This window comes from Patiria miniata, unplaced genomic scaffold (assembly GCF_015706575.1).
Source record: "Patiria miniata isolate m_02_andy unplaced genomic scaffold, ASM1570657v1 HiC_scaffold_7, whole genome shotgun sequence".
In the NCBI taxonomy this organism is placed as follows: Eukaryota; Metazoa; Echinodermata; class Asteroidea; order Valvatida; family Asterinidae; genus Patiria; species Patiria miniata.
Genome location: NW_024037074.1, coordinates 4363972 through 4390404, shown reverse-complemented (window position 1 = coordinate 4390404; position 26433 = coordinate 4363972). Strand labels below are relative to the sequence as shown.

The 26433-nt window shown below is 41.9% G+C and overlaps 1 protein-coding gene across 3 annotated transcripts in view; it reads right to left on the bottom strand.

Annotated features, from left to right (window-relative positions):
- Window positions 1-26172, bottom strand: part of LOC119744746 (neprilysin-1-like) — a 32474-nt gene extending 6302 nt beyond the window's left edge. The window contains exons 1-15 of one of the 3 annotated variants that reach the window (XM_038220845.1): window positions 25928-26172; window positions 13594-13749; window positions 12338-12439; window positions 10195-10356; window positions 8940-9023; window positions 8132-8349; window positions 7433-7495; window positions 6565-6681; window positions 5766-5852; window positions 4537-4670; window positions 2853-3075; window positions 2515-2613; window positions 1907-1984; window positions 895-998; window positions 315-373 (exon numbers count right to left, since the gene is read on the bottom strand). In XM_038220845.1, the coding sequence (XP_038076773.1) occupies window positions 315-373; window positions 895-998; window positions 1907-1984; window positions 2515-2613; window positions 2853-3075; window positions 4537-4670; window positions 5766-5852; window positions 6565-6681; window positions 7433-7495; window positions 8132-8349; window positions 8940-9023; window positions 10195-10356; window positions 12338-12439; window positions 13594-13749; window positions 25928-25931 (1690 nt within the window). In that variant the 5' untranslated portion in view covers window positions 25932-26172. Of the gene's footprint in view, window positions 1-314; window positions 374-894; window positions 999-1906; window positions 1985-2514; window positions 2614-2852; window positions 3076-4536; window positions 4671-5765; window positions 5853-6564; window positions 6682-7432; window positions 7496-8131; window positions 8350-8939; window positions 9024-10194; window positions 10357-12337; window positions 12440-13593; window positions 13750-18745; window positions 19871-25626; window positions 25866-25927 lie in introns of those variants that run through there. The other 2 variants (XM_038220844.1, XM_038220843.1) reach the window with 2 other exon arrangements.
- Between the last annotated feature and the right edge of the window lie 261 nt (window positions 26173-26433).

The window sequence follows — 26433 nt, the reverse complement described above, 5'->3', positions numbered from 1 at the left end:
GTGACTGATTTCAGCCGCTTTGTGTTGAAATTGCAGCATCGAGCTGTATACCCCATAGGTAGCTGAGATGGTATTTGTTAATGTTTGATTGGCCCAATGACCAGGCTAATAATAATGTAGCGCCTTGAGTACCAATACTGGTGGATACGTGCGCTTCATAAACACATTATTATAGTGCGTGTGCACCATTCTGGTACATTACCAAGATTATTGTACTTGCCAAAAAAACGTAAGAAGCTTTCACTCCAAGGCGAGATCTCTTAAAAAGAACAAACATGCCTGCTCTGATTTTTGCGATTACAAAATTCACTTACGAATTCGGTTCTTGCTGGCACTGAAGTACGCGTTCACAACAGCAGGCCCAGCCGTCCATCTAAGAAAATAGTCCATACAATGAGGAGTCAATACACGTGTTGAAACATTCATACTGAAATTTGTATGCTTGTGGAGACATTTCTTTGTTTTCGTGTACTAAGGTTTTCGAGTTGGAAAGTACAGTTTCAAAATGCTCTTATTTTAACCAGAATTAATTTCCTTTGCTGAAATTCGGACTTCATATCCCTTTTCAAAAACTCTACCATTTGCGCGACAATTCAACATACCTTGGAAATTCCTAGTTTTTGAGTAAAATCCATATATCTATTTCGTGAAAACCTTGTGGAGACGTATTCATCTATAGAAATTGCCCTGTGGCGACGTATGCAATCTTTTGTTCCCTATTGTGTGCATGTGTTCAGAGGGCACAGTGTATCAGATCACAGTGCGTAATGCTGTATATCGGCGGCCATAATTGGAAGACCGGGGCGAACTGGTCAAAAAGCGGCATTAAGTTAATGTACAGCGTAATGGGCATACGCTATCCAGTCGGTATCGCTGTGGTATAGGCTTACGTACTCTGTCCTGTCCACGACGTCCCTCAAGAGAGACAGACTCTCAACCTTACTCCACCGCAGATACAGAAGGGAGTTCTCGAAGTAACCATCAGCAACAAAGTCCAACTGGGATTAACAACAAAAACAAAAACAAGAAAATAGAACAAATAGTCATGAGTAGTGGTCACAAACTCTGGTACCATATTCGAGGCTGCATGATATTCGAGGCTGCATGCACCTGTTTCAGCGATAAGCAGAAAGGGAGTATATTCACTATCCGAGAGTAAACATTTATCGGTCAGTGTTTCATTGGTGTTTGTTTTGAAATCGTTTAATATCGTGTTCAACCTTTTAATGAGCTGTGTGTTTTATTACTAAACACCGCAAACAGTTCACATTCCTTGGAGGAGTCATACTTTTGAATCTGTTCATCTTATGATAAAGTCATTTATATAGAGTTTTGGGGAATTTTGTTAGCTACATCTTGATACCCCGTTTGCCACCAAAGACTGTAAATCGTCCAAGATGGACAACGGTTAATGAAAAATGATGCAGTATGAAAAGTTGCAAATTTAAAGAGTACGCGACTGGAAATTGCTGTGTGATAATGTAACACTGCCCGAAACGAACGGCAGGGATTATCGATATCGCGCAGTGCTTGCATGCGCGGGAGCACGCGAACTTGAATTACCCGCGCTTTGTTCGGGCACTGTGCGGTCGATAGGGGCCAATTACGGGCACGACGTGGTTACGCTTAGCAATTTCTCCTCACGTAATCTTTAAATTTGCAACTTTTCCAACTGCATAATTTTTCATAAACCGTTGTCAATCTTGGACGATTTACATACAGTCTTCGGTAGCAAACGGGGTATCAGAATGTAGCTAACAACATTCCCCAAAGGTCTACATAAATGACGTCAACATAAGACGATCGGGTTCAAAGGTAAAATCCCTCCAGTGAGTGTGGATTTCTTTTTTGGCGGGGTTGACATACGTTCCCTTCGGTCACAATTTACACAACAATGAAAACCTACCCCTTTGTACTTTTCGTCCAGCATGGCATCATCCATGATCCAATCAGGATATCCCACGTCAATCCGCATTTGGTCAGCCTGTATCAAATGAACCATAAATGGAGAGCCCAAAGCAAAATTAAATTGTAAAACCAAAACGAGTCCCCAGTATAAAACTACGGAAGCTGTTTCCAAAACCTGTCTTTGTGTAAAGCCTTCCGCGTGGCTCATGTAATTCAATGTTTGTGTATCGTGCAGCCAGCAATGCAATAGATTAAACTGAAAGCGAGGTAAACTCTTTATTTTTGGAACTTGCAAGTAGAAATGGAAGCAGTTAAATACAGGTTCGTTACAATTAATACCAGTCAGCTCTGATGAATAATTTAAGAATTGTGATTAAAAATAACCTAATGTTTTCAGCCACATTTAAACTTGAAAGTGAGGCTGGGCACGTACTCCAATCATAAAACAGTCTGGCACCATCCCATTCAATAGTCCACTATTTATAAAACAGATTTAGGGAACACGATCGAAATTGGCTTCGTCGTGAATAAATTCTATTGCTCGGCTTTCGTGCACAGGTTAATTTGGATGAACTTGTTTGAACTTTGACCCCTCAAATCATTAACCTTCTCCGCAGCCACTCTCTTGTCCGCCTCCTGTAGCCAATCGTTGGTCTCCAGCATCGCCTTGAAGGCAATCTTCAAGTTGCCGATCATCTCAATTGTCTGCAAGAACAGGAGACAAGGTATTGACATTTTAAATTAAGTTATAAAGCTGAACTGTTAAGTTCACATTTTGGTAAAGACACGGAAAGGACATAAAAACTAGCAATTATCTCAGTTGAAATAGAAACTGGATCATTGGAATTACTTTTAAAAAGACCTTGGCTTATTCGAAATTCTACTTAATTCGAAATTTGAGCCCATTCCCGTGAGGTTTGACTGATCGAGATTTCACTGTATACCTTTTCTTTGGCGATTGCAGGGAAGTACTCTTCCACGTACATTCGACCTGTGGCGAACTCTAACACGTTGTTGGCCTCAATGACACATCGCTTCCAGCGGGCTGGAGTAGACGAGGTGCCCAGCAACACGTTCAAGTATCGCTGGCGAATATCGATAAAGATCTGTCCCAGGTCGCTGACCATGCCGTTAACCAGTCGCCACACCATGTAGTTGGCGATCACTCTGGCCGGTAAAAAAGAAAGAAACAAACGATTTCCATCACAATAATGTGCTGACAATGACGCTGACCAGTCACCACACCATGGGTGGCGATCAGTCTGGCCGGTAAAATAGAAATAAAGGGTTTATACATCATGGTAATTGTGCTGAGAATGACGTGGATCAGTCGCCACACCATGTAGTTGGCGATCAGTCTGGCCAGTTAGAACATAAAGAAACAACGATTTACATCATATTATTTGCTAACCACGTGCGACGTTGACCAGTCACCACACAACGGTTGGCGATCAGTCAGGCCGGTTAAATAGAAATGAACGGGTTTTTTTACATCATGGTAACTGTGCTGAGCATGACGCGGATCAGTCGCCACACCATGTAGTTGGCGATCACTCTGGACGGTGCAAATAATGAAGAGTTTATCGTTATGTTAACTGTGCTGCGGACCATGACAGTGAACAGTCACCACACCATGTGGTCGGCGACCACTCTGGCCGGTAAAATAGAAGTGAAGGGTATTTCTACATCATGGTAACGGTGCTGAGCACGTGGATAGTCACCACATCATGTAGTTGGCGATCCCTCTGGTCGGTGGAAAAAGAAACTTAAGTCCCGTGCAGTTTCATACTTGTTCGTCTAAAGAACACTACAAGTGACTGTAGTGATCGACCCGCCATCCCCACCCAAAATGGGCTGAAATCGCTGAAACCTCGGTGTTACAACCTCTTTCCTCACGAAAATACAAGCACGAATTTGTCCAGATTTATAGCCTAGTTCAATTTAAGTCCTTCCGTGGTTGATCACTATGTTTTTTTCTGTTAGAGCACCAAACATTGTCAACAACATGAACAGTATGCATCAGTGTAAGCGATAGCGTTAACAGGCCCAGGAAACTCAACTGGTGCAGCTGATCTCGACTCACACCTCTGCGGCCCAGATTCGAATTCTTCCCAGGCTCACATGTAGATATTGGACTTTCAGTTCCTGCCTGACGTCGTCAATTTGTCCATGAACATCTTCTTTTGGGTTTGCTTTCCAGCTTTTTTTTAATCACTAAACATCATTTTGTTCGCCGACTTTGTGCCCTTGGGGCTACTCCATGCATGATTCCGAGCCACACAGCCTGTGCATGCACTTTTGAGGATTTGTGGGTTTGATCACCCGAAAGAATACAAAGATTAGTATTCAGGTTTTGCCCTTCACCGAGGTATAAACGCTGTATACTCAGTGTATTACTTTCCGAGTGAAAGTTCACAAAAAAAATTACTCGGGTGCGACTCGAGCCCACGGCCTCCTGCTTTCTAGTGCAGACGTCTTACCACTCGACCACCGAGCTCGCTCCCACTCGGGAGGTAACACACTGAGTATACATGCAGTGTTTATACGTCGGTGAAGGGCACAACTAATATTAAATCACAACACCCAACGCAAATTCATCTTATGAATGATACAAAGATTACTGCTTACCTATTGTCCTGTCGTACCAGCCACTCAGTAACGTTCTTCAGGTACAAAGGCACCTTGTTGACGATGCGCTCCGTGGGCAAGATGGGCTTCACTTTGTCCGGCATGATAAGGTCGTAGAACAGTGTCCAATTGATCTGGAAAAAAGATACAAGATCCAAAAAAGCGAAATCAGGGAATAGACGATTTTGAGTAGAACTGACCCTAAGTGTAGATCTTAAAATAAAAGGCAATCTTAAAAAAAGAGTCAATCCAGTGAAAACCCGAGTAAAAACTCAATCTAGTCGATTGAATGAATCTCCTTCAAAAACGTTTGGTGTCTTGTTTCTTGGTACTTGGTACTTGGTTGGTAACCCTCTAAAATATTCCATCTGAGGAATTTAAACTGGAGATGTGGTGAGAGTGGTCGAAGTTTTGTCACAAAGAGCATTCTTAAAGGGGTCTGTGTTGGTGCACTGCCATCGTTGAGTCTGGGAGGTCATTCCGATTTTTAAGAATTCTTAGGAAAAACGAAGAAGCACATGTGACGGTCCTGGCCTGGTGGAGTGGGAACTGTCTATTTTTTGTGTCCTCGTCGTGATCTTCCAGTTTTTGGGGTGATGTATTTAGTATGGTCAATGTCCATTAGTCCAAATTACGCTGCGGTTTTCCTCTTTCTTCCAAAAATTACAGTCGATGGAAGTGACGTTTCACTCGAGTAGAGTGAATTTTCTTTGGAATTGTGAGAGTAAAGTGTGACTGCAGCCTCCAACCCCTACTAGACATCTCCTTTCAGCAAACATGTCCAGCTTCACGAAGAACTACAGGGTGTTTCAATAAAAAGGAAACCCAACTTTGAAGAACCAGTACGGACAGACTAAACGTTTACTGGCTTTAAAACTGTTATACCTTGTTTACATTTCCAGGGTCATGCATCACTGAGCACCACTGTACAGAGATTATGCTTTCAGATGATACCAGTTTAATAGCTAGTAAACATATCGTCTGTCCATACTCATGTTTTGAAGTTGGGTTTCCTTTTTTTTTAAACACCCTGTATAATGGTCTTCAAGATGTCGAAGATTACACTAGCTTTTTGCGGGCTGCTTCACGTTGAACTTTTGAAAAAACGTTCAGTTTTTGACGAAAACGGACCTTTTATATAATATTTGCGGCCACCAAAAAAAACAAAGATGAAATTCGAGACCGCGAATCTTCGAATGTGGAGATTTTCTTCGGTATAGGCTAATTACCTGCGGATAGGCTGCGTTCAATTCTTCCAAAGTGAAGATGTTATACAGTTTCTCGTTGTCTCGTCTCTCATCCTTCGGAATAGACATCTGAACATGGAAATATGTGTCATGAAATCGTGGCATAATTTATTTACAAATTCCACCAAGACCCCGGAGTATTATAAAAGGAAATGTGTCTCGACCAGAAAAATATTAGCTGTAACAGTTTAGTCGATATACACTGAGCAACTATGGGCACCAATAATAGAAATTGTCGAATTGTGAATTGGCTACTTTGCTAAAGAGCTTTTCAATTTCAAAATGAGCGGGGTTTTTTTTGGGGGGGGGAGGGGCACTGGCTTCTAAAAGTAATGTCGGAAAGAACTGGTATTTGGTATTTGGAGTCAGAGGACAATTTTTTTTGTTTGACGTTAATGGGTACGAGTAAAGTTTAGTGCATTCATTATTGCTACATTTCGTACACATAAAATACAAATAATTAATGTGTATGAGTGCAATGGTCAGAAAAAATTTACGAGGTTGTAAAGTAATGGATGTTCCGCTCCACGAGGCAAAGCAGAGTGGAATGAAACATTTCATCACCCACCCTGACGACTGTAAAATATTCATGATATTTTGTATACAACAGATGAATAAATTCTGATGGATGTTCCGCTCCACGAGGCAAAGCTGAGTGGAATGGAACAGTTCATCCCTCACCCACCCTGACGACTGTGAAATATTCATTATCTTTTGTATGCAACACCTGAATAAATTCTTGTCATGTGATTGGTTAGAGACCAATGTTGCTGGGTCTTACGTTTGCTATGGCTGTCTCAAACGTCATGACGTCAGACATATCTGATCTGGCCGCTGCTTCGTCCCCGCCCAGCTCAACAATGATGTCTACCATGTACTGCAAATACGCCGCTCTTTCCTGAAAAGACAATATAAGGGGCGCCACGGGGAAAAAACAGGAAACAAAAGCATGACTGGTAGTGGTTTTGTCGCATTTTCTTAAACTTTTCAGTGAGACAGCAACTAATACTATTTAATACTGCTCTAATCTCCTTAAATTTTTGGAAAGGGGGATCGATTTTGAAACATTTTTTTTATCTTAAAGGTCCTCTAAAGATTATATATAAATCAAAACGTCAATAGCTTTTCTAAGTTAGATTATTGCCCATGTCTATTATACATTAATAACCTGTTAGGCTGGATTAAAAAACAAATCTCGTATTTCCACTTGTTGCGTAATACATCGTCATCGTAACATGCCCGTCCGGTTTGCGATTTATTTTTCAATACTACATATTTGCTTCTAAATACAGAATTATACTGGAGGGCGCTATACAAGCAAAAATACAATGGTTAAAACTACCACCTCGATCAAGCCCCTGCAGTTCAAGATTACAAATCTGGAGGTGTGAGATCGATTGCCATTGGAATATTGTGGGTTTTTTTAAATTTCTTCTTTTTTACTTCTGTTTTTACCAATTTGTGGTTTGGAGGATTTTCTTTCAAGGGAAATAAAGTCCGAAAACCTGACTTGCAACTCAAGGTGCTTCAGTATACGCCCATAGCGAATTAGTGGTATGGGGAAAAAAAACCTGGCTGGTTTCTGGTGACCCTCTGATAATGGGTTGATATTTTTTTACGTAGTATTTGTAAATGTTATTTGATTTTACCTCTTCAAATTCAACGTTCCGGTAGTAGTCTCTGCTTCTTAGGCCAAGACTCGGCTGATCAAGCTGCAGGAGAAAAACAAAATTACAAATGGAACGGTTAATTTCTAAAAATCAGAAAAGATTTGACATAGAATCCGGGTTATATTTGGCCCGACACATTACCGGGTCAAAATGACAATTTTCCTGGGTCAAATGAAACCTTTTTTCTGGGCCAATGACAATTTTTCCGGGTCAAAATGACACTTTTCCTGGTCAAAATGACACTTCGCAGGGTCAAAATGACACTTTTCTGAGTCAAAATGACCCGGAAAATGAGTACAGGGAAGTATCATTTTGACCCGTAAAAGTGTCCTTTTGACCCGTAAAAGTGTCATTTTGACCCGGAAAAGTGTCACTTTGACCCGGAAAGTGTCATTTTGACCCGGGAAAGTGGCAGGCCGATAATAGAAACCGGCTTCCGGGTCAAATCTGACCCGAGACCTTTTAGAGTTAGAGTGTAGATGCCATGGTCAGAAGAGCTTCTGACCTTACTCTTGTTATGAAGTCTGAATTACAGGGCCTATATACCTGCCTTGCTGTCAAATTTTTGACACACTAATAAGCTTGCTTAAAAAATGATGACAATGTCCTCAGGAAATTGCCCTCTATTAACTACAATTCTATTAAAACCCCAAAGGCCTCAAATTGATATTAGCTTACTTTTAATATGTGACTGGATGAGTTCTTATCATCAACGCTGACCCAGGAGGAGACGATCATGTCTGAGCCGTACTTCCCATTCAGGAGGGCCCATAATGTCTCAAAATGGAAGGTGGTTGGGTCCCAGTTGCCACCCGTTAGGTTGCCAAGCACTGGCCAGCCACCCACGGTCACCAGCAGATCCAACAGGGGCTCGGAATTCCTCTCGTTGATGCGATCTACGTGGCAGAAGAAAGGTCAAAGAAAAACCATGCTGCAAAAACTGTGTTTCTTGTTAAAAGACATTTCTAAACACTTAATTGTAACCACCTTTTTTAAATCTACGACATGTTTTGTGTCTGTGACATGTTTAGGACACAACAAAAGCATGTTAGTACCATCAAGCATATGGTGTAAAATGTAAATAATGATTACAATTGGGTTCATTTCGAATGATAGGCTAAATACACATATAAATTAAGTCTTAGATTAAACATGTGATAAAGGCATAATTTGACACTGAATCCGAAATTAAGAGTTTTTGCAGTGTATCCGGAAAGCAACACGCTCAGTGTCACACTTTTTATCACATGTCTCGGAACTTATAATATACTTTACTCCAAGTTGTTATTAATGAATTCGTACGATATAAATATGCATTTCGAAACCTGTCTCAAAATACGTCAAGTGAGGGCGCGCTAATCATTTGCAAGACACCGAGCTAGCGGGTGCCGCGCACAGCGCGGCATCACGCTAGTTACTTTACTAATACAGAAACAGATCAAAGTAAAAAATGATAACGTGAGTTCTGAAAACCGTCTCCACTTACCTAGGTCGAGGCAGGACTTGTAGATGTTGCGGACACTGATGATGGGTTTGGCCTCGTCCTCCTTCCCTTCTCGCTCGAACAGTTCTATAGCAATCGTATAGTTAAAAATATAAGATTGGTAAGACGATTACATTTCTCTCTCATTAACCATGATTATCATTACAAAACAACGGGGACTGCTTGAGAATGCACAGTTTTATACAAGACATTCAGTCAACAGACTATGTCTCAACATTATCGGAAATATACTGAATAATTTAGACAGAGGCAACTACAAGTAGAAAGGCCAGGTTATCCTGTATCCAATTATACCAATGTCATTAGTCATTGTCATGGACGAAAGAACAAAAAAAGGCCTCTATGATAAATAGGTCAAAATCAGCGTTTGTGCACGATGGAAAAGTGGCGATAGGGAGAATGCTTCAGTTCATGTCTAATAAGTTACATTTAAAATACTGCAAGTGCGGCTTGCGCAATCCCCCTGGCATGCTGGCGGTTTTTTTTTTTAAGTCATCAGTGTAACCAACCAAAATGGAAGATTTATATTGTGTAAGCAATAGTGACCTTTGACCTTTGACCTGTCGGCCCCAAAATCATTGAATTGATATGACTACCAAGAGCAACCCACAAACCAAATTTGAAGTTCCTAAGTAAAGTGTTTCTTAAGCATACGTGCTGACAATATTTCTATTGTTTTAGCAATATTGACCTTGACCTGTCGGCCCCAAAAGCCATAAGGTTACTTAAGACTACCAAGAACAACCCACAAACCAAATTTCAAGTTCCTAAGTAAAGTATTTCTCAAGTTATCGCGTTGACAAGATTTCTTTTGTTTTACCAATAGTGACCTTGACCTTTGACCTGTCGGCCCAAAAAGCAATAGGCTTCTTAAGACTACCAAGAATAACCCACAAACCAAATTTTAAGTTCCTAAGTAAAGTGTTTCTCAAGTTATCGTGCTCACAAGAGTTAACCTAACCAGACATAATACGCACAGACATACGCACAGAAGGAATACGCTATCGCAATATCCCCTTCCGGCTTACAGCCAGGGGGATAAAAAAGGTATACATGTACTTTGTTTGGAGACACTTTGTTTGGAGACACCCTGTGTGGCGCATGCGCTGTTATTGGCAGATCGTTATTCTGATTATGCGCATTTCGACTTAGCTTCTGTGTCTACTAGCTGCCATCAAGGGTCCGAAAGTACCCAGTGTTTATGATCTTGGCCTAACGAATAGGAATATTCGTATACCTTTGCATTTGATTTCCACCTGTTCCCTCAGCACAGTGAAGGCGCTGTAGCTTGACTTGTCATCCGGGATAACCTTTTGCTTGATCCAGCCCCCGCATGCGTACTCGAAGAAGTTGTCGCAGGGGTCGGCATCCCGGTTCATGCTGTCGAGACAGATGGCGGCTGCAGACAAGAAGATGGTGGAGATGTTTGGAGGTTAAACAATGGCCGAGTTCCAAATTGGCTATTTTTTTGTGCCCACGCCTTCAGTATGATGACATCGACATGTTGCAGAAAACACCCGTAGTCGTGGATAAAAAAGTCACCTCCGGATATATATGCGGCCTTAGGTTGATAAGGAAATTTTCGACATTCTCCGTGATTTAAGTACCCCGACGCAAAAAATAATTGGAATTCCATTCTGACTGGTCCGTAAAAATTGAACCATGGAGTTTGAGTTCCAGAAAAAAAGGTAGTGGCGGTCTATCCCCCCCCCATCTTTTGGCCGCAAAAAAGGAGGGAAATCGAGCAGGCCCAAAAACACAGCATATACCTGTTACCTCACCCCTCCCCAACACTCGGCAGCTAAATCCCCCTCCTTGATCACAACCTGGATCAAACCTGTTGGCTGCACTGCACATTTTCAGGACACTATGTACCATGGTATATAATACTATATAACATGGTCTTCATCTATAATATATTTAAGAACAAACTTCATATATAACATTTTGTAAATTTGAAGGTTGTGGTCACGTTATATGCCAACTTTCAGCGAACGGTTTTCTTATGCACGCCAGTTATATCCCTAGAAACATGAATGGTTTAAAAGTGTTGACATGTGCCAAGTAACACGCAAAATGATGATGAAGTGTTTTGGTTGCCCGGCATTTGCCTCACGGTCGGCATGTTGTCACAAGGTAACATGGTGTACTGAATAGGAAACAGAGTTTTCAGCTTCGAAATTATAAGGATGTTTGTCATTGAGTATCTTTCCATTAATACTCTCGCTTTGTTATTGTCCTTTAATGCACGAGAGGCATCTACATTTTAAATTGCTGATCTGTAAGAAAAGTGTATGCGAATTGCATTATAGAAGCTCTGCAGCTGCATGATAAGGTTGGAATTGCTACAAAACAAATTTGAAAGCCCTCTCAAGAGGCTGCATTGTCGCGGCACTGTATCGCTTCTAGCGGTTAACAACACGTACAGTATCACTGAGAGGACATCCGGTAGATGCGATAGAGCGTCCCGAATGGCCAGATCCCACTGTGCAATTGTGTCTTTATCAAGAGCCTTTTGATGATATTATGGACCCCTCGAGCAAGTTTGAAGAGAGAGAGAGAGAGTGTGTGTGAGAGCATAGAGCAAGGACCTTGCTCTATGGTGAGAGGGAGACTTGATTGTATCTCATCGGTCAATTGTACATGGAGAAGTTTATGGAAGGGCCAGGGGGAATTCGGCGGGCAAAATAGGTATTATACACTATACAGCCCTCTTTGCTCGGATCGACTCTCTAAATGCAGATAAAGCTTTGCCAATGTTATGATAACGGACTATTGGGCCAAGTAAAAATATAAACCAGTGTGTCGTCCTCGCCCCTCCTTTTTCTTTCCGCAGGCTTCCTTTTTTTTTGTCATACATTTGCAATATATTTTGCCCTTTTTAATTCTGGTCCCGACCCGTGTAGAAGCTCTCAATTTAGTTGAGATCAGAGCATGACCGTATTATGGTTTGGAGATTTACTTCCGTTTAAGTCTTCAACATATTCTCATCGTTGCATATACGGGTTGGTTTCCTTCGGCCAAAATACCATCCTCCAAAATAGAGGCGCTCTTCAAAACCGGCCATAAAGCAAACTACTCATTATGTGCTCATTTTCAGGACGCATTGTAAGGGTTTAGGGGCTTGGTTTTCATATTCCTTGTTCATATCAGAACTCTCTATACCATTTTGGAAAATGGTTACTGAAAACAAATTATCCGAAATTTAAGGGCCAGTTTTGTACGCATAAGGGGCACTTGGGTAAATCGGGGGGGGGGGGGGAGTGCCCCCAGCCCCCCCCCCCCCGGTTCCGCCGCACCTGGTTGTCAGCACTCAGCGAATGAGATGCCCGATGAAGACGATAACATTCAAAATATATTACATGGAATCGTTATTATACCTGACTTGATGCACTGCTGCGATGTACAAGTCTGGGGCGTATGGGCTGACTTCAATTCAGCCACCTCCTTGGCCAGCTCGTTTCTCTCCAGAACGATCACAACTATGGCACAAGACACCAACAGAGCAGATATCAGTGATAACCCCGGAACAAAACAATGTCCTCTTACGGTTAATGGCCCAACGAATATTGTTGATTCTACGGCCGTTTGAGTTATTCTTTTTAATCTGATCGGGTGAAAAACTGGGTTGTGCATTTCCATATAACAACTCTCATACATGTCCATCACAACTCTAGTGTTTTTTTTAACTTTTTTTTACTGTCATTTTTGTACAAGTTTATGTTTTAGATGTACGCACGTAGTCACCTAGTCATGTAATTCAGTCTTTTAACAGTATTAATTAATTTGCTGTAATATCAAAGGCCCAAATGGTTTTACATTTTTTTTTTAATTATTAGGGCACACCCAAATTAAAGTTAATAAAGTACTCTGCAAAAAGTGTGTCAGCAACTTGACACAATCTTGCTATCATTTTGTAAACATGTTAGAAGCTAAACATTCCGTGTCCAATTCCTAAACATCAGTGTTCAAATGCTAAACATTATCCATCAATACTCAAACATGTTTAGTGTTTATAAACAGATTAACACACTGACAGCAAGATTGTGTTTAGACTGAAGTGTTCAATTGCTAGCTACATCAGTTTTTGCTGTGTATTCAAGTAAAATCGATCGTGATTTATTTTTTCTTGCGAATTCACATCAAAACGGTGGTTCATATAACCAAGTTTGACGAAATGAGAGAGTAAAGATACATGTGCCATAATATTATGTAGACTATCGGCTACATATAGGCTACATAATACATGTAATAAGGTAATTCCTGTTAATGTACCCATAATGAGAAATTTTTCGTCATACTTATACCTTAGGGAGACACCAGACATTAAGGAGACATTTCAATGTCTCCCTAATAATGTCACAACGTAACTCCTATCGAGAGGCAAAAACGTTATTGTCGCAAATAGGCTAGATCGATTGCTCATGGCCCAAAACGTAATATACCAGAATTCGTGAGCGTAGGATAAGGGAAATTGGGGTTAGGGGTAATTAAAGTTGGACAAATTGTGTGCACAACCCTATGGGAATATCCCCCTAAGGTGCCATTCCCCGTAACAATAAATATAAGGTTTTTAGGTCTTATCCAAAATGGGCAGACGTGTGGCTCATTTTGTTGTGTCTAAATATAGGCCTACCTAGAGGCACTAGCACCGCAATCGTTGCCAAAACCAGTACTATCAGGATGGCCATGTACACCTTGCTGGGTTTCCTGTGGCCAATTTGCTCCTCGAAGGTCAGCTTCTGTTGGCTGCCCTCCATGTTGTTGTTGACGAAGGGGTTGACTGAGCTACCTGAAAACGAGAGGAATACATTGGATAAAAATATATTCAAAACACACTAACACACACATAGTCATGAATGTCTATACGCCCGAGGACAATGCTTTGTGTTTCCCTTTGTCCCTCTCATATAACAATCCCATAGTCTAAGCACATATCCGTAAGATCGAGGACCGTTTTCAACGAAAGACCCAACGATCGAGGACTGAAAGGATCTTTTCTTCTCCCTTTGTGTGTCTTTCCTCGATCGTAAAGCCATACAAGAGCACACACGTGTGTATTTGCCTGCAATCGGGGACCCCCTATTGTCCCTCTTTTGTTTGTACTCTAACTTTTTAAGACGACCTCCCTTATGTTTTGTGCATGATCGTAAATTGGAGACCTTCGGGAATTGGGGACCCTATTGTCCTCTATTGTTCAACGTCCCCTATGGAATGCAGAAACAAACTCACACACACAATTAAGTGTGGGAATTAAGGACCCAGCAAAATGAACCGACGACGGCGTGATTATCAAAAGACAAATTCCGGACTAGTATTGAAACCGCGAGCATCCCAGCACTCTTTGTTGGTGACGATTGACGAAAGAAAAAGGGGAAAGGCCGTGCGATGGCTGAGCACTGACGGCCTCGTGTTGGCTTCTAATTTGAAATGCGCCTATATACTTCCTGCTAAAACTGAAGGAGTTATCAGAGCTACATCTCAGACTGTTAAGTAACCACCTAATGGTAAACATGCGAAACAACCCCCTCCGTAGTCACACGTACAACGCTATGGAACAGTCGCAGGGACAGAAATAAATGCAAATATTATTGATACGTTTATTTGATGAAACTGAGTAAAAGTGCTCACCAGGAATATTGGAGCTGAATTTTCGGCCTGACTAGGCCTTCATCTAAGCTGGGAGTTGGACTGGGAGCAGGGAGTTTGATGAAGGCCTAGTCAGGCCGAAAATTCAGCTCCAATATTCCTGGTGAGCACTGCTTTAACTTATTTTCATCCTATATACTTATCTAGAGTGCTACGCAGTTCTGCTTCATTTTTGTACGATATTCTTGATACATACATTTATTTAAAGCAAAAACAAAAACCATATGAGATGCATGGATTTTTGAATGACTTATTGAACCAGAATGGCAACTCTTATACGTTCACTCGAGTATTAGAGGTTGCCAATATGCTCTTTACGCAGAAAAGACAACTTGGAATAAAAGCGAGGCTAGAAATGCGATATAAATACTCTTTGGCGTCGATACTGAGCTATAAAATAAGGAAGAATCCAAGCCGTTGAAAGTTGCCAGTAACCCTCAGTAAAGCAAAAGGCACAGAGAGCAAACTTTCAGGCAGGGCAGTAACAAAGTTAGGACACAAGTGATGCATGATGGACAACTGTACATTGCAAGATAGCCACCTCAGGCGATTTGTGCAGTTCTAGACAAGATAACACACTGACTGACAATGACTATTCCTCCATGCAATAACTGAGCACATCATGTTATCCTGGCCGAAAGCTCTATGCCGAAACTAAGAGGACATTTATGAGGATTATCAACTGATTATGTTTGTGCACAAGAATAATGATTCTTCCCATTTTAGTAAATATTGCACTGCACGTGCGTTGATAATTCACTTTTATTGAACACCAATTGATTATAGATATGCGTTAAAGGGAAAATACAACATTTGCAAACATCGAAAAATAAAACTACCAAGTTGTTACGAAATACCTTACTAGGATGTTGGTAAATTACAGTCTAAAGCATCCTGTAAAATTATGGCACTACTGCTCCGAATTTACCTTTTCTTTTCAGTCCAAATGTTGTTTGCTGTTGGTTACATGTTCATGAACGGGTGCACGTCAGCTAGACTGGTTCCCTTACTTTACAATTTTCCGGCATTTTTTAAAATCCATTTCATCTTTAGTGGAGTCAGGGAACCAGACTACTTGAACATTTTAGTTTTCCTTGGTTTTTCCAGGATTTTCGAACACAATACTTCCAACATGTCAATGCAACAGTGTTTGATCTATTATACTAACCCCCAAACTAGTTCATTTCTGAAAATTACAGCAAAAGCCAATGATGTACACTCCCTTTAAGGCGGAGTTAGAGGGTAATGCGATTGTATTTCCTGGAAAGGCATGAGTAATCCTTTTGTGCATTCTTCTTACTAAATTAAAGAACACCTCGTGAGACACCTGTAACGCATAATGTATGTTATGTTAAACATTTACACTTGTTATACAACGGACATTACGACTAGGTCAATTACATTTGAAGAATAACTTGAATGATGCACTACAAGCGGTGCAGGGCAACACAACAAGGTACGCAGCGTGCCTGAGCAAACCGTTGACTATTTGGAAGTGCATCTAGCATACTGCATCGTGGCATAGATCCATAGATCCTGTATGTGTATTGAAGCAGTACCGATCGGCCGTAACTTATTTATACCCAACACTCCCGTCTTCTCCTACATGCACAGTCACGTCTTGAAATGGTATATTTTACGTGCATGGTCTTAACTTCATGTACACGGCACGATGACTGACTATTTGTCAAGAGATTATTTGTCCAGAGATTAGTACACGTACAAGAAACAGTTCTATAAAAAACTTATTACAGAATTTTCAAAAAGTCAAAATATACAGTAGTTCACTTCGACAGGAAACCACAGTGCAACTTCAGTGAACTACTTCTGTCTTTAAAAACATACAGAAACTAGAAAGCACTCAGAGAGCGCAAACCTCCACCAATGCTGAACAATTCCACGCCATATTGCCGGTACACCCAATATAAATACTCGCATATCCACTGAGACTTCCACATTATATTTCACATTCCCAACTCCCCATAGTATCAAATGGTCGAGTCCATTGACCTGTTGGTTTCAATGGTGTGTGCACTATGCGCTCATCATGACTGCACGCTGCGTCACTGACCAACACACGTCTCTACACATAGCATATTCGCACACAGAAAATGGCGAAGAATCCTTAACAATCCGACATCCAGACCCAGATCACTTCGATAATCTAATCAATTACTTGTACCAAGGACCAGCCCTCAAAACATTTCATGAAAATCCGTCCATAATTGTTTGAGTTATCCTGTTAACAGACAAACAAACAAATAACAAACAAACAAACAAATAAAGAAACAACCCAACGCCGATGAAGACATAACCTCCTTGGCGGAGGTGAATTATTCCGAACCACGCATGTGCAGGCACATGCGCACTTCCTCTATCATCATCACGTGACAGACAAATTAGACCACGTCCGTATTGCTTGGCTACAGCTTGAGATTACACATGAGCCAATGTGAAGTGGCTGTAGCTGCTACCATAGTTTGTGTGTAATGTCGAGCCGTAGGCTCTAAGCGCGCCAAGCCCGGCCTGCGCGTAACATAAGTACATCGTCCTTTCAGCTTTTTCTCCGCCCTCTCTCTAAATCTTACCCTGGAGATCATTAATTCCATGACATTTCGGTAATTGGCCCGGCTTTAATGTCGTATTCTTGTGGTCGGTCATGAACGAGGCCGGGAACCCGATAGCGGGGAATGTTATTGAGCGGGTAGGGGGATCGAGGGACTGAATCGGGAACTTGGAGGTCCTGCCTAATGGTGCTTGGCAACCTTGCGTGAAGAACTCTCTAGTGTGGACCTGGGCATGTTTTCCAGCCGCCAAGCACATGCAGGCCTAGTATATACAAGCCGCGTCTCATTGCCTTGATCGATGTTGCTTCTTTGTTGACTTAAACAGCCATCTCTGGTTCTTGACCTACATTATATTGATGCTGTGGACGATTCTGAGCACGTCGTCGTACTGCAAACTCACCGAGGCCCCCTTGTATGGCGAGAGAATTGTGTCTGCTGTTAATATACATAGCAACTGCCTCAATAAAGGATTGTCCTGTATTAAAGTATTCGGCAGCATCAAACCCCTCAAGTTTATCGGCGAGGCCTACGTTTCATCCACGAATATCAGCATAAACTCTGTCAGTGTCAATCAGATTAACCTAAAAAATACAATTGGGAATACACGATCTAACATTCCCAGTATAAAAAGGTTGTTTCTTTTTTATAAATTTAATCAATCAGTGGCGTATCCAGGAAGGTTCGGAGGGCCAGGGGGTGCCCTCCTCCGGAAGTGACCGAACCTTTCTCAAATGAGGCAATTTTTCACTTGTGAGAGCCCTTCCACCCCCACCCCACCCCGCTCACAGCCTCAGCCCATCCACTCCGGCAGTAACCTCTCTGTATCCGCCCTTGTGTCAATGGATGGACTTTTTCTTGCAACTGACAACTCAGTGGATGCATATAATAATGAAGAGGCTGTTTCCTCCTATTCTACACCGTCCTGGGTGACCCTGGCGAGCCTGGCGATGTTGCTACATCGTCAAAACAAGTGCGAGTCAGTGCACAATAAGCTCTGGCCGTGTTGCAAGAAGTCGGGCGTGAAAGTCTTGCATGAAATCGCTCAAAATGATCCCTGCCAGAGCTGAAAAAATGCGACAGCGAAAAAGAAGCCCGCCGATGGCACATATTGAACACCATACACTTTTGGTCAATTTTCCGGGGACAGACAGACCGACCATACTGCCAGAGTAAAAAATTAATCCACTGAAATCGTTTACATGCACGTTTAAAATGAGTCCCCGAGAACAATGTGTAATAGTCGGGCTATGTCAGATCCGTTCCCCATTAATAATGGAAAAGGGTCGAATCTTTATAGACCATTCCGGAAACAATATTAATACCATCCCGCATGGCGAAAGTGCTAGCTATTGCTCAGACAATGCGCCACAGTGCACTTAATTTGTACAATGGTTTCTCCATGAGTGGCGGCAGTGGGTGTGCAGCGATCACGTGCCCAGAATCGGCCATATTTACAAATATTTACAGCTCATTAACGTGTGCCTCTGTTTATTGACAAACAGCAATGAGAGGGAATACTGAAAGTGCATGCCTACACTAAAACGTCAATCCGTGGTCACTAACGATGCCTACCTGGAGGTTTGGCGGGCGCGGGTTTCCTGCCATCCTGGGTAACAACATCCACGCTCTTCTTCTCCATGATTCGGGCACTTCTTCTACCGCACGATCAATGAGAGTTCCTCAGCTATGCTCTCCTCCGTCGTACGCTCTAGCATAGGAGTGCAGAACTTGGAAGCTCCTTGGCGCAGTACCAAAACACAGATGAAGTGCCAAATTCGATCATGCTAGCTTTTCAGCCCGATCGAGAAACTCCTCCTTTTAGCTTAGCCTACTTGCTCGGGGCAATACACAGCGATTTAACGGTGTTTGTTTGGAGATGATCAAGAGGCTGTCAATCGTCGCTTCTCAATGGCAAAAAGGAGAGTTGCCGAGAGTTTTTCCGGAAGGCAAGTCGGCCCGAGCGGTCATCACAGTGGAATTTGACATCTGACCCTCCCGGGTTATTCCTCAGTAGTTCTCAAGTTGGAGTTGTCGAATCTGGGGCGATTATGTCACAGTTTTTGGTGTGCATGCAGTGTTTGACTGGAAACGGCCAAGTCAAAATGACAACTGAAATGCAGACCTCAGGTGCAATTGGTTTAACTTCGGTTCGGACCCGCTTTGAGTTTCCCACAACCTGTTGCGCAGTAACAGACATCAATGGTACTAATCATGTTGACCACAGGAGGTGCACTGCGGTAGATTTGCCACCTTTTAACCTCAGTACAAGTTCCATATGGAATGGAATGAATGATATTCAATTTGAAGATGCTTTTTTTAGTCCGTCCTGACCTAATGGAATTTGTTTTCCACAATGTTCCTTTCTTTAAGGTGTTTTTGATATGGTCCAGCCCCTCCTTGGAATAATAAAAAAAATCACTGATGTTCACCATTATTTAATTACGGTATTTGGGGTCAATGCACTTCAAGTATTCTTGCGGTAAAGGCTGGCTTAAAACCAAGAAACAAATTCAGCCTTGGCAGTCCGATATCAAACAGGATGTGCGGCGAGTTGGTTGTGCAACTCACGAGTCACCTGTGGCGTTTGATAAAAAAGGTAATGCGAGCGAATAGTCATGTGGTTTTATCCCGGCGCACAACACATAACGGCGACATCCATGGATACCTCGCATAGCGCCAAATTTCCAGTCAATTGCTCTGATTTGAAATCGAAAGTTTCACACGAACAGTTCGCACTGGTTGTTGTTCATCAGATAAGTCTCCTAATGCCCTTTTTGTTTTGGTAACGTGGGACTGGGCTGAGAGAATTCCATTTTTCCCCTCCTGGATTAGCAGATAAAAACAAGATAACCCAAATTTGGAGCCTGTTGTTTTCGTAGTCCACGTCTTTCTTATAGGGCCTAGCTGTTTGGAAATTATACTGGGTTGCAGTTCTATATGTAAACATGCTTGCTTCAGTAGAAGACAAGTACAAAATATTGTTCAAACCGTTATCCTTGAGCCGATGTACAGACAGTCAAAAACAAGTACTATATGATTTCATCTCTATAGACTGAACATTATTTGTTGTATCAACAAAAACTCAAGTCAATGTTCTTCCTGTCTCGTTGAGAAGTCATTCACCCAAAATGACGCAGAGAGTAAGGTACATTTATATGGCTCATCGGGTACCCGAACGTTCATTAGGTTCAAATCCAAACTTGACATCTTCTCGCTTGTGTCCTTGGGCAAGACAATTTCCTCAACAACACCCTTCGAACAAGGAGTTAATCGTTTGCCTCGAAAGATTAAGAAAGAATATCTGTTTAACCAGCCTAACCGGTGAGCCGAGTACTCGAGTCACATGGACTTGGGGGTGGGGGGTATCAGGGGTAATAATGTTAAGGTCAGTCGTTTTCTTGATGTGATAACATGAAGACAAGAACACGTTGATTCATACATTGGTTCATGTATGTGGTTTTTTTGTCGCACTATACACGAAAATGAAAGTTCAGTCACCGCCCAAAGAAAAAAACCCCAAATGTAACATGGAAAAACGACACACTTGGCCCTGCCACACAAACAAGTGACTATGGATAACAAACTTTTCGATCTTAATGGCCTCAACGAATCAGTGGTATACTCCTCCGCTTTTTAGCGTGAGCCGGCAAAAGTAAACAGGAACACGCAGAGAACCACTGATAACATTAGTCTGAGACAATGCAATTGGGTCACCACAAGGGGGCAAATTGTTTACATGACTGAATAACAGCATGCTTCCAATTTGGAAAATAACGAACAAATCCATTCAAAGAAGTGCTCCTTGCTTTTATTGAGTGCAACTTAAAGTTTGTAGTTATCTTGAAAGTCGGAATTCAGGAACCACTGACCATGGAGTCCTTTTTATAGCTCCATGCACTGACTAACTGGCTGACATTGCCCACGCATTGAAGCAGGCGTCCGCCACGTGGTTTATTTTTACGACAAGCAATTAGCCTCGACTCCATTGGCACATGCGCGTTCCTTCAGATCGCGCAATGATTGGAACCACCAACATGGCGCAGCAAGATCGTACCTATGGAAACGAGGCTGCAAGTTGTTTTCGTCAGAGTTAACATGTACAGCGTTTTGGGTGATGCAAGATGGCGGGTCACTTTCTTCGGTCTATAATTTAACAACAGTGCAAGGAATCACTTGTGTAGCAACAGTGCAATGATCATTTTTTTTTGTCTTCTCCGTTTCCTATTTTGAAGCCCTGATCCAGGGAAGTTGCATAATGTGACTCTAGTTTGCTATGGTCACAGCGTGTCATTTTAAAAAAAAACTTTGCGAATGAGATATAATACGATGAGGGGGATGATGCTCGACCTCGTTCCCATTGTGTATAGCAGTACGCTCCCAACTCTACCTGCTCTGTCACCCTAGTATTGGCTCATTTGCATATCCAGTTTTGTTGGATAAAAACAGCCTCAATTCGTCGTGGTGTGAGATACGAAAAAAAACACGATTATTTTTCATCAAACTTAAAATGATCAGGATACTATCTTATCCAGTCAATGTGCAGTATCACATTTCATATTAATATGAGCAAATTGGAAAGGAAGGGATTATTTTTTGAGGTGTGGACGTAATCATTACAATGCTGAAAATAACAACACCAAGTACACGATATAAATCCATTACTTGCTAATTTCGGTATCGAATCGGGATACAAGCAGCACGTTTCAATGCCAAGGCTTACTATTGGAAACGAGATTGAAAATAAAGAAAGCTCTGGGGACAGTCCCGTCGCCAGCCCTAAGCATAAGGGGCCATAGTACCAACCACTGGGCCCACTACCATAAACAAAATACATATGTATGGCTTTTGCCGTTTGGGGGCCAATCGCTCGCCAAGGGGGGGGGGGGCGCCCCCCCCCAGCCCCCCCCCCCCCCCGACTTGGCGACTGGCCTGTCTGGGGACGAGGTTGGATTATGTTGTTTGGTAAAAAAAAACCACTCACATCCAGTAAACAAAGGGATTTTCGTTTTTGCCGAAAATATCAAAGGCATAGGATAATTGAGAAACAGAAAAGCTCTTGTTGAGCACTGCAACCAATAATTGGAAATGTATCTGACAGCCAGCCCAAATTTAAATGACGCTCGGCCAGTGGCGTAGCCAGGAATTTTTCAGTGGGGGGCGCTGGGGGGGGGGGGCTGGAACATTTCGTCGGGGGGGGGGGGCGTCATGTAGATCAATGATAATTTTTTTAGAAACTCAAAATCTCAATGGGGGGGGGGGGACTGGGGGGCGACAAGGTTTCATGGGGGGGCTGTCACCCCCCACACCCCCCCCCTTCCGTGACTACGCCACTGCGCTCGGCACAGCCCGCCCAGCAAGCCTCATTTCATCACATCACCGAATGAACACCTAGTATACCTGTGACATAATCTTATATATACGAATCCAAATTCTTTAAACATTTTTTTTTCCGAGGTGTCTCTATACACCCCGCCACGCAGGAAGTCATAACATACCAATGTGGTCAATGTTTACATGTTTAGTTCATCTTTTGAACCCGGAGGTGTCTACCCAAACCTGTTGAATGATCAATATAAAAATTATACCGATCAGCTAGCCTGGAACTGTAGTAGCCCTTACGATTTACCCGTAAGGTCCCTCAAACTATTCCCCAAGACCCGACATCCCAGGCTATGCTCTCGAGAAGCCGTCCTTACCCTTGAGGGGGCTAACATGTTAATCCCATATTCACACCTCAACGCCATTCTCGTACCTTACTTAAAATAAACAGCCCTGCGGCCAAGTTGATTTCCTTTAACGTTTGTATATATCTCAAGTTCAAATGAGAAATCAATAGAAACCCGACCTTTCGCTCTATGGTTCCAGCTTAAAGCTCAACACGCTATAGCTGTTTTTCCCCTGAATGGCCTCGAAAAAGAACAAGGACCAGATGATGTTTTCCGTTACAGATGTGTTGCTCGGCAAAGCCATGACAGCTAATACTAAAACAACGGGGCAAAAAACTGTATCATGTGCTAGTTTTGTACAGCACTTAAAGGAAATGTACAACATTTGCTTTTGCTGCAATTTTCAGAAATTGATGGATTTGGAGGATTAGTATGTACTTGCTTCACGTTTTGGGTTCGGAGATGCTGGGAAATCCAAGAAAACCAACCATGTTCTTGTAGTCTGGTTCCCTGACCCAACTTATAATGAAACGGAGCAATTTATAGACTTTGGGGAATTGTAAGGTCAGAGAATCAGTCTAGCAGGCTTGTACCCCTTCACAGGTGTGTAATCAATTACGAAGAAAATGTGGAATAACTAAATGTGAAAAAGAAGAAGCAGTGTTTTTTTTTAAAGCCAGTTTTCTCCAACGCTGCAACGCTAGTCGGCCGACCAGCGTTGGAAAAATATAAGTTTTCCTGAAATGTCAGCACACCAGGAGCCGAGATTTTAAAGGATACTTTAGACTGTCATTCCCTTACAGTCAGTAACATATTTCGTGATAATTTGATCATTTTGTTTTTTGATGTTTTCAAATGTTGTATCTTCCCTTTAAGAGAAAATCAAGAGTCTTAAAAAACGTATAACTGAGTTGTTCTTCGCTAGCTTTAACCATGCTTAAACCATAATGGAGGTACGGTCCCTTTATCCGCCGTGCATGATAATCCCAGTCCGGAGGGTGAATTGTATACAGAAATACAGATGCTTGTTGTGCCGCAGACTGGGATCATTGGCCTAGAAAATTAAATAACAGCTTTCGCCAAAACCAGATCTTAAGTGCCAAAAATGGACAAACCGGGTGTTGGCACTGGCGGCGCATCAATAATCACGACCGATCATGCCATGTATTAACGGCAACTGCAGTTTAAACTAGGACATATCCCTATAACTGTTAGTTTGTCGTTACCTTTAATCTTGTCGTATATTAGTTCGTCATTGTACTTTTCCATGCCCCCTATGACTATTCAGAAGCTAATTAATACATGTACAATCGATTGTACATAATTTTTATATACAGGGCGAGTCGAAACGAAAGTGACAGAATTTGAAACAAATATGTTGTTCACTCCATTTTATAAAACGAAACACATCCATTATAAAGTACATGTTATTGGCTAGTAACTGGGAACATTTCACGTAATTTGCATACTCTATTTTTAATAGATCACCCAATTCAGCTGTCCACCACTGATCATTTACCGTTCTAAAACTGATGAATATTGTTATGGCATTAATACAATGAAACATGGACGTTTTCCCACCTTCATGAATGGAGGAGAACTTGCAACTGAAAACATACTAGCAAAATTGCCATTAATATTTCCAAAAAAATAGATGAACTGTTTCTCATATTCAAAACACAAAATCTGACAGTAAAAATAATGTTTCAGTCTTAACTTAAATGATTAAAATCTCATTTGTATTGGAATGTTTGTGCATAATCTGTAATTCTCACTCGGCTCAATATAGCTTCCAATGCCATTCCATTGACAGCTATATTCTTGCAGTAAAACGTACATAACTTCTGATATCATTTGTCAATATCAGTAAAAGAAATTTAGATGAGTGGAAACACAGGCTCTATTAAGGTATACTTCATTGATATTTTAAATTTGATTGCTTTTTAAGAAACAAAATCTTTAATTCGGGTCACTTTGTTATTTACTTATCTTGTGCACCCGTTAGACTAAATGCAAAAAAGTGCAACTAGTCGTATAGGCGTTCCTGACTATTATAAATTCCACTTAAAGGGAATATACAACATTTGCAAACATCGAAAAATAAAACTACCAAGTTTTTGCGAAATACCTTAATAGGATGTTGGTAAATGACAGTCTAAAGCATCCTGTAAAATTATGGCACCTGGTATACTGTCATTTTCAAGAAAAGTGGTATTTTTGTATCAATTTCCAACGCTGATCGGCCGATCAGCGTTGGAAACAACTGGCTTTTTTTCAAATACTGGCCCCAATTGACCATTGCACTTGTTTGCAATCGATTACAAACCTATGAACGGGTACGAGCCAGCTAGACTGGTTCCGTGACCTTACAATTCCCCAATGTATGTAAACTGCTCTGTTTCTTTTTATATGGAGTCAGGGAACCAGACTACAGGAAAATGATCGTTTTTCTTGGTTTTTATAGCATTTTGATGTATGATGTATATTCCCTTTAAGTGTCCCAGTGAGTGTCTAAGACACACCGTTGCCCGAGGACAAACAGGTAGGAAATGCATCAAGGACTTTCGATCGAAGTCTGAGATATCACATTCACACACAGAATCTATCAGTTGGTGGGGAAGACGTCATAAGCATATATGCAAGAAGGTGCTTATAATGACATACCAGTCCATGGCCTCACAGAATGCACACCAATTAGTGCAAAACACCAAAGAACAAAAAAACAAACAGGGAATTCACTAATCACACATGCTTGAGGCTAGAGATCCGGTTCGTACAGTACATTACCTGATGCGTTTCTTGCGATCATCTTGTAGTCCCCCATGGTCGCCCTTTTACGGCAGCTGCACCCGGCCAGACCCCGTGTTAACACGTCCTATCCGCACGCGGCATTCGCTTCGGCTGGATCTTGTTTCTTACATGGAGCCGATGTACTTCCTCTATTACTACTTACAATGTCGAAAGGCGGGATCTGAGCAGACGTAGACATGGGCAGTATAAACGCGATCGATTCCGCGGAATAATCATAATGCAATGCGGGAAAACTCCGGGGATTTATTTAGACGACATTATTAGCGTAATGACTTACCCATGGCGATCGAGCGTGCCTTGGCGATCGTCCTCCGGCAGTCGAATGGCTCAAACCTCCCCCAAAATAATCCGGCTGGGGACGCCCCGTGGACAATTCGTCAGAAACACCGAGGGTATAAACTTGTTTAAATAGAAGGAGAAGAGAGAAAAAAACAGTCGGTCAAAAATCAGTTGAGACGTCCGGTGGTGGGGAAGCAGACATAAGAACCCTTTTGCAGTGGTAATATGTCACTGTATGACGCATTTTGGTGTGGCACTCAGTATGACTTACCACGCGGTGGATATATACCTTGAAGTACACCGCACGGTGCGTTTTAGAGGTCACACATCAAACGGTTACTCTCCGTCGAAGGACAAGAATAAGATAGGACCGTGATTATTGAGTTAACCTTACAACTTAATGGCCATTACGTACTCTTTCATGGCCCTTTGGCTGCGATGCCAGTTCGGTTTTTTTTCTCGAAATGGTAGTAAGTTTTGCATATGCTTGCGCGCACTCACGAT